The sequence below is a fragment of the Cydia pomonella genome, chromosome 22, assembly GCF_033807575.1.
Source record: "Cydia pomonella isolate Wapato2018A chromosome 22, ilCydPomo1, whole genome shotgun sequence".
NCBI lineage: Eukaryota > Metazoa > Arthropoda > Insecta > Lepidoptera > Tortricidae > Cydia > Cydia pomonella.
The window spans coordinates 2,288,737-2,301,645 of NC_084724.1; the positions used below are offsets into that span (position 1 = coordinate 2,288,737).

General features: G+C 40.5%; 1 protein-coding gene across 12 annotated transcripts in view; it reads right to left on the minus strand.

The window, feature by feature from the left end:
• The window catches only part of LOC133530325 (oxysterol-binding protein-related protein 6-like), a 106,677-nt gene that overhangs the window by 60,480 nt on the left and 33,288 nt on the right, over window positions 1-12,909 (minus strand). For all 12 annotated transcript variants that reach the window (XM_061868230.1, XM_061868223.1, XM_061868220.1 and 9 more), the window contains exons 3-6: window positions 6,268-6,415; window positions 3,620-3,749; window positions 1,165-1,385; window positions 197-294 (exon numbers count right to left, since the gene is read on the minus strand). In XM_061868230.1, coding sequence (XP_061724214.1) covers window positions 197-294; window positions 1,165-1,385; window positions 3,620-3,749; window positions 6,268-6,415 — 597 coding nt within the window. The remainder of the gene's footprint in view (window positions 1-196; window positions 295-1,164; window positions 1,386-3,619; window positions 3,750-6,267; window positions 6,416-12,909) is intronic.

The following is a 12,909-nucleotide window of genomic DNA, read 5'->3' on the forward strand; positions in this document are numbered from 1 at the left end:
AAGCGCGATGTAGGAATTGCTAACGCCATCTGTTAAAATTATGTGGCATATTAACAGTGACATATGAGACGCCACAGTATGACTTGCGACAGTTAAAATTGGAACACTTCACCAGAATAATTCAAGATTTAATCATGTATGTTAACAGAACGGTTCACGAAAGCACGTCACACACGGCATTAAGTAAAGTACTCACGAGACGAGGTGTCGGTGGGCGGCAGGTCGTCGAGCGGCGCGTGGATCTTCGGCACCGACTCGCGCGCGCCGAACGTCAGGAGGTGCTGCCGGTATAACCTAAAACGGTCATTATTTTTTATTTTGAAGATAAAGATAAGATAAAGATAAAAAATATGTTTATTGCACAAGAAAGGACACAGAAAAAGTATACAGCGGTTGTTTTTAAGAGTTGGTGCATAACTAGATTGACAACAGAGTTTCCAGGAGTCCCCGCACTAGGCTAGGCCTGTATCGCGGGAGACCAGAAGTACATATAAATGTCATGCAAGTCAACGAAAAACTAAATTATATTTTTATATATTAAATATGACATTCAGGTTTATACCTAAGTTGATACATGCAGTTTTCAGTATTAAACTATTTATCTAATGCTTCATTATTTATAACTTCGGTTCTATACTAATATTTTAGTCTAGTTCATTTTATATAATTACCAAAGTAACTTTAGTTAATCGAAATTGAAAATGAGAAAAAGCCGAATATATCTATAAAAGGGTAAGATGCTTATAGCAGTGGGAAAATACAATATATTTATGTATGTGTGTGTGTATGCATTTGTATTTTTTTTTATTTGCATGGTAATATATTTTCTGTGTATTTTGTGATAGGTTACTTTCATTGCATTTACATTTGCAACACCTACCAACATGTGTAAATTTATTAATTTCCGCTACCTAAAGGTTGTCTGGAAGAGATCGCTTTTTAGCGATAAGATCGGCTGTTGTTACCTCTGTTTTAGTAGCTGTTTTCTATTATTTATGTGTGTAATATAGAGTATTTGTAATGTAGTGTAATAAATTGTGGCCGGGATTTGATATCCTACCGTAAGGATGTAACAATTACTAGGGAATTGCCGGCCGAGTCCGAGTTAAACAGCAAGCGAGGCCGTTTAGGAACAAGAGGCTAGCTTAAGAGAAAATCACTTACCGATGCGCCTTTAACACGTTCAACCATGTCCTAAACACATCAGGAGTCTTCGCCCTGAGATGGTATATGAACTCGTCGGCATCGATGTCTATGCGCCGCCTCCGCGGCTTGGCCGAGATGACGGACAGGCCGACGTCCAGCGAGCCGTGCAGGCGGCCGCGCGCCACGTCGGTGGGCGAGCGCGCGTACACCAGAATACCGCCGTCTACCACGAAGAAACGCTGGGAACCAAATTAATTCGCTGTTACTCGATTCATAATGTGGTCGATGTATGTAATGTAACATAGAGATAGATTTCTTTAATCTCTAATTTATAGTCTCCGCTTAAAGTGCAACAAAACGTTAGCGAAAGATTATTGATTTACTTTTGGCCGAGGCAAAAGACGTTTCTGGCCATTTTAAATTCGCTGATGCTCGTAAACCTGTGTTGAGGAGTATTTTATTCGAGTTCCTAGGTTCCTGGTGGTTTTTCGTAGACCTTACGCCTTGTAATCTGACATGAAGTCATTGGCTTACCATTTGGTGTTTTTGTTACAACAATACAGTTCACACAGCAACCAAATATGCCCCATTCGAACTAGTGTTCGGAAAACCTTGTGAAATTCCAAGTAGATTAAGTAATCTTGTAGAACCATTGTATAATGTATATAACTATAGTTTAGAATTAAATTACCGCTTACAAGTGGCACAAAAAGATGCGCGCGAAAACCTGTTAAAAGTGAAAATAGACCGTAAAAGTGGACACGACAAAAACTTAATCCAGTGGCATATAAGTGCGGTGATATAGTGTTAGTGCGTAACGAAACCGGTGGAAAACTGGACTGTTTGTATGACGGCCTTTACGTTGTTATAGAAGATAAGGAACCTGATGTCATTATACAAATACCGGCCAAGAGCATGTCGGGCCATGCTCAGAGTAGGGTTCCGTAGTTACTTTCCCGTCACAATAAGCTAAAATGAAGCTTAAAGTATAGTAGATTGCTAACCAAGGGATGAACTGTGGATGTACGTTTTTTTACTATGAAGGGTAAACTTTTTGTAATAACTCAAAAACAGCGAAACAGATCATGTCCGCTATAGTTTTCGTATAACGTCTTTCTTAGGCTCTGCTTCCACGATTTTTTTCATATTTTTTGGACCTATGGTTCAAAAGTTAGAGGGGGGGGGACACATTTTTTTTTCTTTCGGAGCGATTATCTCCGAACATATTCATTTTATAAAAAAATGTTTGTTGAAGACCCCTATTAGTTTTGAAAGACCTTTCCAACGATACCCCAAACTGTAATGCTGAAGCAAAAAAAACACCCCCACTTTACGTAAAGGGGAGGTACCCTAAAAAAAATATTTTTTTTGATTTTATTGTACGACTTTGTCGGCTTTATTGATGTATATATCCATGCCAAATTTCAGCTTTCTAGCACTAACGACCACTGAGCAATGCCTCGGACAGACAGACGGACATGGCGAAACTATAGGGAGCGTGCATGAACTGTAGGAGGCAGCACAGGAGCCGTCAGATTTTTGGCGCGAGGCGTAAATGTGATGTTTATTGTTCCCATGTAGCCCACAAGATGGCAGAATCTACTATGCACAAGAAAACACGTGACGTGTAAATGTAAATGTTTATTGTTCCGATTCAGGCCACAAGATGGCAGACCCACAACGCGCACGGTCCCTATAAAGGTTGACTACGGAACCCTAAAAATGTAACAATTATGAAACTGTTCATAAAACAGAACTAAACTTTTTATACCTAGCATTAAGGTTATAATTGTACTGTGGTACACCTTGACAGACGACAATATGTAAGCAACATCCGTGGGACCCGTATTTTGTATATTCCTGAAATGAGGTTCATATCTATCGACTGGAATTGGTTTCATGGTGGTATCAGATGGGTATATCTAGGGGTACCGATGTGACCATGCTTAGATAATCTCGCCTGTCAAGATGTTTCGTCAGGAAAAGCATTGGCAGACTTATATATTTCTGGAATAATTGTACATACCTACCGACTGGAATTGGTTTCATGGTGGTATCAGATGGGTATCGATGATCACCTTTGAGAGCGTCTGCCAAGCACAGATTACTGACAGATTTCGCTTTTCTGTGTCTATCAGTTAATTTCTGCTGCCATAACTATTATTGCGGTATCAGATGGGTTAAATCCCCTTTTTCGCACCGGAAGTGGCGTTCTTTTTTGTACTTTCGGCAAGTTAGTTTCGTTTCGGCAGACTATCGAATTCGGACTTAGCATCACTTTTATGGGAATGGGTCGTCTCATTAGGTAGGCCTCTATTCCAGCGACATCGGCACGCCTAAGGATCTCCGTGTTTCTAACAATAATAGTGATAGAAGAAGTGCAAATACAGCCACTTCTCTCGCTAATCTCAGACTCACCAGTGCTTGAACGATAAGGTACAGTCTGACGATGTTAAAGGTAAGCTTAACATACCTTGTGCCATCCTTTCAAAGGCCATTTCCTCTTCTTGTGCAGGAACCCGTTGAAGACCTCCGGCCGCCGCTCGAAGCGCTGCCCGTCTTTTAGACCTTCGAGCACCTCCCATTCGCTGCCGCGTCTGCGGCTGCAATAAAACATTAATTTATGTTATGAGTTACATATAAGATAAGCTGTTTACACATGGCTGCCGTCATAGAGAAATAAGTAAGCCAAGAGTGAGCACGCCGCCCACGCCATCTTAGCTACCGGTTGCCTTCACCGCGGCCCCGAAACCTGGCCCCGGTATCAAACGGTATCACCAGGGGTCGTGGGGTTGGGTAACAATAAGTAGCGAAGAGCTGGCCATCACCAGCAGCACACACGTTCACAAATGGACGTGTTATGACCTCTCCACATCGGTGGAGAGCAACCCACTACAGCCGTACGCCTAACGGCGGACACGGCCACTCATACTTCCCGCCAGGGAGGTATCGAAAGATATCCAGTCAAAGCATATAGTGCTCACTCCATGCATCAGTTTTCTTACCAAAACAATGTACCTATGTATGTACGGATCAAATCTTGCAAGTTAAATTTGACCAACTTCCCGGTTTCCGATGATGCTGAAAATTTGCATACATATGTAAGTCGGATGACAATGCAATATTATGGTACCATCTAGCTGATCTGATGATGGAGACAGGAGGTGGGCGTAGGAACTCTGTGATAAAACAACGCAACCTAATTGTGTACGGGGTTTTTAGAATCGGCTCGATGATTATTAGTGGCCTGTGGAAATAAAAGTACAGTCAGCGATAAAAGCTTGTACCAAAAATGAAATTTATGCCAAAAACTTATTTTCATAGTCGCTACTTGACACTAGATGTCACGTGGGTAGCGACTCACGAAAAGTGTATTGCTCAACAATTTACAAGTAATATTACAAGCAGGAGTTGAAAACGGTTAATCCGGTTATATTAGCCGAAAATTTTTGAGCATTAGACTTTTCGTTCGTCGCGACATCTATTGTCAAGTAGCAGAACTGATAAATCTGCTACTTGACGCTAAATGTCAACTACAAAAATAATAAGCGTTTTGGTATGAAAACTGTTGTATGGAGTGAGCACTCTATGCTTACTTATTTCTCTATGCTGCTGTGCAAGGAGTAGTACTTGTCTTTTTATCTGTTAACCTGTCGCTTGGGAGCTAGAGCCGTTTTCTTCATTCATGTTATGTCTAAACACACAAAATTTCAGCTCTCTAAACCTAGAGCCGTGTACATTTTGATGAGTCACTTTTAGATTTTTCCCTCGGCGGCGGCGGGCGGCGCTCGCTGCTGTCGGCGTGCTGTCTTACTCTGACTCTGAGGGTATCTCACTCTTTTTACAGCCTTTTTTCAAGATTTAGTATGTTTGTCATCCATTTCAGATCAGACCATACAGCAAATTTTCACTCTCTTACCCTTCCAGAACCATGTAAAGCCCGACTAGAAATATATGATCATTGTCAAGAGGGCGCTGTTATTCTCATGTATAGGGTGACAGTTCAGTTTAGTATGAAAAAATTAGTTCCAATGAAATTCCGCAATATGGCGCGTAAACATATATTACTGGTCAGGCTTTAAATATTTTGTTGACTCACTTGCTATGGTCAAAGTAGATAACGAAGAGATGGTGCAGCTGTCTATACCATAGCAAATAGAGGTGGATTGTCAAAGACACACGATTTATACTTTTAGAACGCCATTTGACTTTTTCTTTCACTGATATGTGTTAAATTTGTTAAATATCAAAAAGTGGCGCCATCATACCGAGCATAACCCAAAGGTTATGGCGCCATCACTCGAAGCGATGCCAGCACCATCTCTTTCGCCATATCGTATTTCCGGAAGGGATTCATATAGAAGGTGAAGGAGTTGGAACAAGACGCCTATTTTTTAGGGTTCCGTAGTCAACTAGGAACCCTTATAGTTTCGCCATGTCCGTCTGTCTGTCTGTCTGTCTGTCTGTCTGTCCGAGGCTTTGCTCCGTGGTCGTTAGTGCTAGAAAGCTGAAATTCGGCATGGATATATAAATCAATAAAGCCGACAAAGTCGTACAATAAAATCTAAAATTTTTTTTTTTGAGGGTACCTCCCCTACACGTAAAGTGGGGGTGAATTTTTTTTTTTGCTTCAACCCTACAGTGTGGGGTATCGTTGGAAAGGTCTTTCAAAACTAATAGGGGTCTTTAACAAACATTTTTTGATAAAGTGAATATATTAGGAGATAATCGCTCCGAAAGAAAAAAAAATGTGTCCCCCCCCCTCTAACTTTTGAACCATAGTTCCAAAAAATATGAAAAAAATCGTAGAAATAGAACTTAAGAAAGACATTAAATGAAAACTATAGCGGACATGATCAGTTTAGCTGTTTTTGAGTTATCGCAAAAAGTTTCCCCTTCATAGTAAAAAGACTTACTTTAATTAGGTACAGATTATGCAAATTCGCCTATTTGTTTAACTCGCATGAAAGGTACCGTTTCATCCCTTGGTTAACAATTTACTATACTTTAAGCTCCAGTTTAGCTTATTGTGACAGAAGAGTAACTACGGAACCCTACACTGAGCGTGGCCCGAGATGCTCTTGGCCGGTATTTTATTTCTAATATGGCATATAGACTCACTTCCTAGTCTTCCCCCTCGGCGGCGGCGGCGGCGGGCGGCGCTCGCCACTGTCGGCGGACAGCGAGGCGGTCTCGCCGGAGCAGTCGGAGTCGGACGGCGCGCGCCGCAACGCCGCCGCTCGGCCCGCCGCGCCGCGTCTGCGGTCCGCTGGAATGTAATGTATGAGGTTATTCTTGGTTCCACACACATGATATCTCAATAAGGATAAACCTATCCTAAATCATTGAGTGAAGCTGAACTTATGACCGGCAGCATATTTTTTAACAAAAAATGTAGCGTTAGGAAGTACGTTTAAAATGTAGTTAAACTGCCCCAAGCTGGAACTCCTCAGTTCAAAACCAGCTAAGGGCATTTATTTAAGTGATCAGCGTGATGATTTGTTCATGAGTTATGAACGTTATATTTGTTTTTATGTATTTAAGTTATTATCTATATAGAGTAGGGGCAAAAAATCTATCATACTGCTATTTTTTGCAGACATTCATTCGAAAAATTGTGAAATCATTAAAAAATCCAACCATCCAACCGTTTTTAAAATGATTTTTTTTCGACATGACCGGGTTTTATTATTTCTTGGTACTCGTATGCAGTTAACGTATTACAATGTCGTACCTATTACGTGATATTATTTAACAGTTTTACATACAAATAACCATATGAAATAATATCATGTCATATTAAATCAGTCACTTAGTATTCAAGGGCGATTTGATGGCTGACGCGTGACATGACTTACAATTTAGATCTTTACTGTCGTAAAATTACTACTACACACGATACCTACGTTATGCTTTTGAGGATTTGGAGGTACGTAAATGCTGATTACATCTACTGGGGAACACACCGCACCATACGTGTATGTTTATAATAAGACGGCGAGAACTGAACTATTTTATATATCTTATCTTATACCTTTAAACGAGCAATTCTTGTATATATATATTTCTGTGATCTCGGAAACGGCTCTAACGATTTCGCTGAAATTTGGTATATGGGGGTTTTTGGGGGTATACAATCTATCTAGATTAGTCTTATGTTTGGGAAAACGCGTGTTTTCGAGTTTTCATGCGTTTTTCTTACGACGCAGAATATGGTCGCTAATTTCGTGTTGCCGGCCACTGTTCGTCTGGTCCAGCGGGTTAAAACGCGGACTGCTAAACGAGTGTTACGGGTTCGAATCTCGCCCGGTGACTAACTTTTGTTTTTTTTACATGTTCAAGTTTATATATAATTTTACAGTACATATGGGGCTACTTTATAGCACTAGTGCGAGAAGTAGCATATTACGTTACTGTGTCGAACATTTAAAGGGCCATATGTACTGTAAAACGTTGTACGATACATGTGCGAATAGGTAATTCGCAACTCGTGTCGATTTAAAACACTCCCTTCGGTCGTGTTTTAATTTATCGCCACTCGTTTCGAATTTCCTATTTTTCGCACTTGTATCGTAATGTACTATTTTAATTTTTATTGTTTTAGACAAGTTTAATTTAGTAAAAAAATGTAGTTAAGATTATCACCTATACACCACCATATTACAATAAATAGTTATAACCGAGCGACCGAGGCGACACGTACCAGGTATTTAGATGAACGGCAAAAAATTTAGTTCTCATATGATAATACAGATGAAATCCCGCGGGTTTCTTTACTTTTTATAAACTTCTGTTAAATATCTAACTAGTTTGGCGCAATGACCCATTGAGTCTTGGCCTCCAACACAAGAGCACGCCATTTTACCCGGTCTTGAGCTGCTTCACGCCAGTTTTCACTGACGCCGAGCTCACGGAGATCTGCCTCCACTCTATCCGTCCACCGATACTTAGGATGACCTACAGGACGGCTTCCAGGCGGTCGACCCACTCTTCACTGCACGATCTTCACTCATTCTTTCGAGGTGCTGTTGTGCGAGGGTGGTTTGATAAGTCAGTGACTTTTTGCAAAAAAAAGAAACTTTATCACCTTTTTAGGGTTCCGTAGCCAAATGGCAAAAAACGGAACCCTTATAGATTCGTCATGTCCGTCTGTCTGTCCGATCACAACCACTTTTTTCCGAAACTATAAGAGCTATACTGTTCAAACTTTGTAAGTGGATGTATTCTATGAACCGCATTAAGATGTTTACACAAATATAGAAAAAAAACAATAAATTTTGGGGGTTCCCCATACTTAGAACTGAAACTCAAAAAATCTTTTTTCATCAAACCCATACGTGTGGGGTATCTACGGATAGGTCTTCAAAAATGATACTGAGGTTTCTAATATCATTTTTTTCTAAACTGAATAGTTTGCGCGAGAGACACTTCCAAAGTGGTAAAATGTTGAACGAGATCTAGTAAATAGATTTTTTTTAATACGTCTTAAATGGTACGGAACCCTTCATGCGCGAGTCCGACTCGCACTTGGCCGCTTTTTTAGTTTTATTTCTCTATATAATCTCCTTTCAACTCCATACACTTCATCCAACGATGTTCCAGTTTTTTCAACCCCTCCAAAAAATATTTTTTTTTTCAAACCCTGAAAAACATGCTTCAGTTTCAGCTATGGCTTCCTCATTTGAAAATCTTTTCCCACCGAGCCATTTCTTCACGTTTGGGAATAAAAAAAAATCACATGGGGCCAAATCTGGATAATAAGGTGGGTGGGGCAGTATTTCGTAACGCAATTCTACTAATTTGGCTGTTGCGAATGCTGACGAGTGTGCTGGGGCATTGTCGCGATGAAAAAGGATTGTCTTCTGTGCCAGATGTGGCCGTTTTGAACTCGTAATTATAAATTAATTTTTGCTAGCCAGTCTTTATTGAATGGTAATCATGTAACAATTGTGACGGTCGAATTGATCTGTTAACGCAATTGTTATGTTAATTTATTCAAATCAAATTGTTAATTTTATGTAGGTCAGCTTGTTGGACGTTTAGCGTTTACATTAACAACACTCCTGACCGAAATATTTAATTTGTAGCACGGCCATAATATGAAGTACGATTCCGCCGCAAGCCGGTCGGCTGCTCGCGGACGCGGACGGCTCCGGACGGATCCCCTCGTTTCTGCCATACTTAATGTATAGGCACATTGAAAATGCGCTCCGTCGCGGCCCGACTCCAGCCGGTGGGTGGGAATCGTACATTAGTCCAAAGATAATATGAAATAGAGGTCGATTTTCAAAGTAAACTTTGTAGCCACAGTAAATTTACCGCCATCTCTCAACACATGATTAAATTTTTTTTTTTTTTTTTTTTTTTTTTTTTTTTTTTTTTTTTTTTTTTTTTTTATGGAGGATAGGCAGGCGTTTGACCACGATCACACCTGATGGTAAGTGATGATGCGGTCTACGGTGGAGCACGCTTGCCTATGAGATACCTATTTACTCTAGCCTTGAAGAGATTCAGATTGTACTCATACGGAAACACAGACTCGGGCAGGGCATTCCACTCCTTGGCAGTTCGCATAAGGAATGTTGAAGCGAAACGCTTCGTGCGTATTTGTGGAATACCTACCATGAAGCGATGCCGAAGTGCCGATTGTCTGGTAGTCCGATGGTGAAATGGGGACGGAGGAATAAGGTTGTGCAATTCCTCAGCACACTCTCCGAAATGTATCCTATAAAAGATCGTTAGGCTGGCAACCTTGCGTCGATGCTCCAGACTTTGAAGTCCAAAGTGAAGTGGTTTGTGAAGTGAGTTTTTAGAACGCCATTTGAATTTGATCCTTATTCTTTTACTGATATGTGTTAAGTTAAATTTGTTAAATGTCAAAAAGTGGCGTCATCTAATAGAGCATAGGCCAAAGGTATGACGGCATCATTTCGAGCGAGATAAGTTATACGCGCTCCAAAATTGAAGCACTTGTGACAAATTGTACAGTTTGCTCTTAGTCGTTGGACTTCAACTATGACGCGAAAGTGACAAACACTAGTAGTCTCTTTTTTACTTCAGTATTCTTTTAAAATTATGCCTTTCCTTGTTTAAATAATAAACATATTGTGAGTGTGTGCTGCCGTGACGTTGGAAGCATTTTTCTAGCTTTTCATGTTAGAGTATGCCATATCTATAGGGACCGTGCGCGTTGGAGGGTCTGCCATCTTGTGGTCTGAATCGGAACCATAAACATGCACATTTACACGTCAAGTGTTTTCTTGTGCATAGTAGGTTCTGCCATCTTGTGGGCTACATCGGAACAATAAACATCACATTTACGCCTCGCGCCAAAAATCTGACAGCTCCTGTGCTGCCTCCTACAGTTCATGCACGCTCCCTATAGGTATAATATTATTGTTATGTACCCGAAATAGTATTTTATGCAACAGTTGTATAAGAAGGGTCAAAAAAGGCGAGTGGCGTGAGTTACTGTAAAGGAATACGCCACGAGCATTTTTTGACCTACTTATACAACGTTGCATACAATATTTTTCCTACGAGTCAACAAAAATAAATCTTAATTTAGGTAAACAAATTACAGCAAAAGTATATAGCCAAGACGCGCTCGGCCCGCCCCGGGCCGCGGCCGGCCGGTCAGCGACACCTCGTGACTCATGAGGCCCTGGTACTTGCTACTTGCTAAATTAAATTTTGGACAGGTTTTTCTCAATTTTGGCCACCGTAGCCTACGGAGACTAACAAGCAACGCTAAGCGGTCTTCGTAGTCTATGGGTGTTGCTATATTACGGGTGTCGCATGCGTACTTCTGACTTATGAAGTAATTATTTTTACTATGCAACCAAATGAATATTTTGTAAGTTGGCAGCAATGCACTTAGTTTAAAACTGTATTCGTTTTGGTTTAGTTAGGTTGGTAGCCATTAATCGCAGTAACGTTATAGCGATTAAAAGCAAAAGAGCTTTTATGAGGAATAGACAATATGGACTTTTCTTGAAACCTTTTATGTATGTTCTTATATTCGTGTTAATGAATGCATAAATGACAGATAACAGTAGAGGAGTAGGAAAAGGAATATAATACTTAGTAATAATGGTCTCCTAGCCAAGTTCCTAGCCAAGTAGGCAGGGGCCTACGAAGCAGGAGGGTTTAAATCAAAATTTAATTGTGTTCATTACAGATATTCTGTTTCAGAGTTCCGGATAATTGGACTGTGATCTTCGTTATTTATTGAATTATATATTTTTGTGATTAAATCAATGCAAAAATTTAATTTTATATCGGACTTAGCGAACTTGATCTGCGGTGGCATCATGGTTCTATTTTTATCACTTGTCACTATGCCCGTCACTTTCACGCTTAGATACTTGTTAGAACGTGACAGGCATGGTGACAAATGATAAAGAGCCGACCATCTTAGCCCTGCTGCAAAAAAGAACGGGTTACACTCCGGGAGTGCCGGCAGAAGTGAAAACTTGAATATTAACGTTGTGCATTTTTGATATTTTGGAATGGTTAGGGAATAATTTTGCACGAATTGCTTTAAGTATCAGTATAAAAGTACTGTCATTTATATGCTAAAATACAATATTCGCGCTATCGTACACAAACATGACAATTTATATTGCATAAAATTTTTAACACTTCAGAACTATTACAATTATTTACTCGTAACATTAAAAATGCACAACGATAATATTCAAGTCGCGTCGGCGGTCTACTGGCTTTAATGATCTTGTAACAGTTTTTCGATCAGGTCAGGGGCCGTCTTACGAATTTTCAATCTGTCGAATCTGTCGGTCACGTGACCTGTCGCGAGTTTAACATTTTTTCCCCATCACAAAAAGTGCACAGCGCCGCTAAAGAAGTTTTCACTTCAACAAGTATAAAGCATTTGTGTAGAATTTACGAAGCGGTAATATTTCTAGTAGTAATAGTAAGATTGGTCTAGTTCATGTTATCCACGATGACGTGCATATTTGTCAGTATAGTGTCAGTGTCAAGGCACGCGTCTTCGTGAATGACACGAACTATAACATTGGGTAAGTTACTGGTAAGGTAATTGGTAATTTACTATCAAAAGATAGCCCTAAACTAACTATTTTGGCTCAATGATCCAAAAAGAATCTTGGTCTCCGAAACGAGAGCGTGCCACCTGTCCCAATCGCAACTTCCTGCCAGTTACTGACGCGAAGCTGAAGCAGATCTGTCGCCACACTGTCTTCCCAGCGATACCTACGCCGGCCCACCGGACGGCTATCAGTCGGCCGTCCCCAGAACGTCCTCTTCACAGCCCGATCCTCTCCCATTCGGAGTAGGTGACCGAACCAGCGAAGTCTGGGGGCGTTCGTTTCGCCGATGATATTGGCTCGGCCACTAACTCCTCGATCTCTCTGAATAGGTCCCAGGATCTTACGTAAAAATTTCCTCATCGCTACCAGCAGCTGACTTTCTTCTTTTAGTAGAGACCAGGCCTCCCAGCCATTGATAAGGATAGGCCGTATGAATGATGTTAATATTATCCATTTTACAGTATTAAACACGAAAAAACCTTGACTTTTTATTAAATGAAATGAAATGAAAATCTTTATTTCAGGATTTGAAGGCAACTAGTGGGCCATAAATGAATACCTTAAAACTAACATACATATTATAACAATATATTTTAAAACTAAATACTATAAATCACATTATGGTTGCGATGCATTACACAACCCTGCAGTGTCAGGGAGCCGACCTCGGAACCGCCGAAACTTGACCTTC